At 62.4% G+C, this 1139-nt stretch overlaps 1 protein-coding gene across 1 annotated transcript; it reads right to left on the reverse strand.

Annotated features, from left to right (window-relative positions):
- PAN0_190d6841 (uncharacterized protein) lies at window positions 1–893 on the reverse strand (the record flags this gene model as incomplete). The annotated part of the gene is made up of 1 exon (XM_014797746.1): window positions 1–893. A coding segment is annotated over one exon (893 nt), but the record flags the coding sequence as incomplete, so codon positions are not given.
- Between the last annotated feature and the right edge of the window lie 246 nt (window positions 894–1139).

The following is a 1139-nucleotide window of genomic DNA, read 5'->3' on the forward strand; positions in this document are numbered from 1 at the left end:
AGCCACTCGTCCTCGAGCGCGATCAGCTTGGGACCGTCGGCGCCCTCGGCCTCGGCGCGGTTGAGAATGTCGACCAGAGGCTCGAGGCTCGTGTTGGTGGTGCCGAGAATGAAGGCGTGGTCGCGCTCGTCGACGTTGGTCGTGATCAGCGTAGCCGCCTCCGAGTCGGTACGTGCCACGACAAGGTTCTCGACGCCCATAATGTCGTACTGCAGGCGGATGGCCACCAGACGGTTGATGTGCTCCTGGATGGGCACCAGCACCTTACCGGCCATGTGACCGCACTTCTTGGTGCCGGGAGCCTGGTCCTCAATGTGGATACCCGCCGCACCCTTCTCGACAAAGAGCTTGGTGAGCTTCATCACGGCGGTCAGACCACCGTGACCCGTGTCGGCATCGGCGACAATGGGGCGCAGGTAGTCGACGACGGGCGTCTTGGCGCGCTGCTCGGGCGACAGGTTGGTGCGCTCCTCGCGCTGCTTGCGGTCGTGGAAGAGCTGTGCCATGAACAGGTGCTCCACCTTGAGCGGCACCGTGTTGTACGGGTAGTCGGCAAGATCCGGGCCGGGCTCGTTGGTGGACGAGGCGGTCGACGAGCACTGCCAGCCCGACACGTAGACAGTCTCGAGGTGCTTGGCCATCTGCGTCACCTGGACGGGGTCGAGAGCACCGTAGGTGTGCGAGGTGGTGCCCTTGGAGGCATGGCCCTCGAGCGTCTTCCACAGCTTCTGCGCCTGCGTGTTGGAAGGGTAGGTCTGCTTGAGCGTGCCGCGCTTAGACACCACCTGCTCGGCGGTGTAGGGTCGCGTGGTGTTGGCGAAGCGGGGGTTCTTCCACCACTGCTTGACCGCCTCCACCTCCTCCTGGAACTGCTTGAGCTCCTGGTCAGCCATGATTGCGAATGGGCGCTGTTCTACTTTTGGGTTAGGGTGTATGCGTGACGAGGGTGTTGGAGCTGTTGCGCCAATGCTTTTTGGTTTGAAGAAGGATGTAGGTGGCTCGATGGGATGAGAACCAGTGCGAGCGATGGGAAAGGGGTGTAGGTGGAAGCACGAGAAGCTAGATCGTGCCCAGCTCAGGTGTATATACTCTGCCTCGCCCGGCCTGTTGCAGTCATCGCTCCGGTCGAACGAACGACG

This window comes from Moesziomyces antarcticus (genome assembly GCF_000747765.1).
Source record: "Moesziomyces antarcticus DNA, scaffold: scaffold_v10190, strain JCM 10317, whole genome shotgun sequence".
NCBI classification, from domain to species: Eukaryota; Fungi; Basidiomycota; class Ustilaginomycetes; order Ustilaginales; family Ustilaginaceae; genus Moesziomyces; species Moesziomyces antarcticus.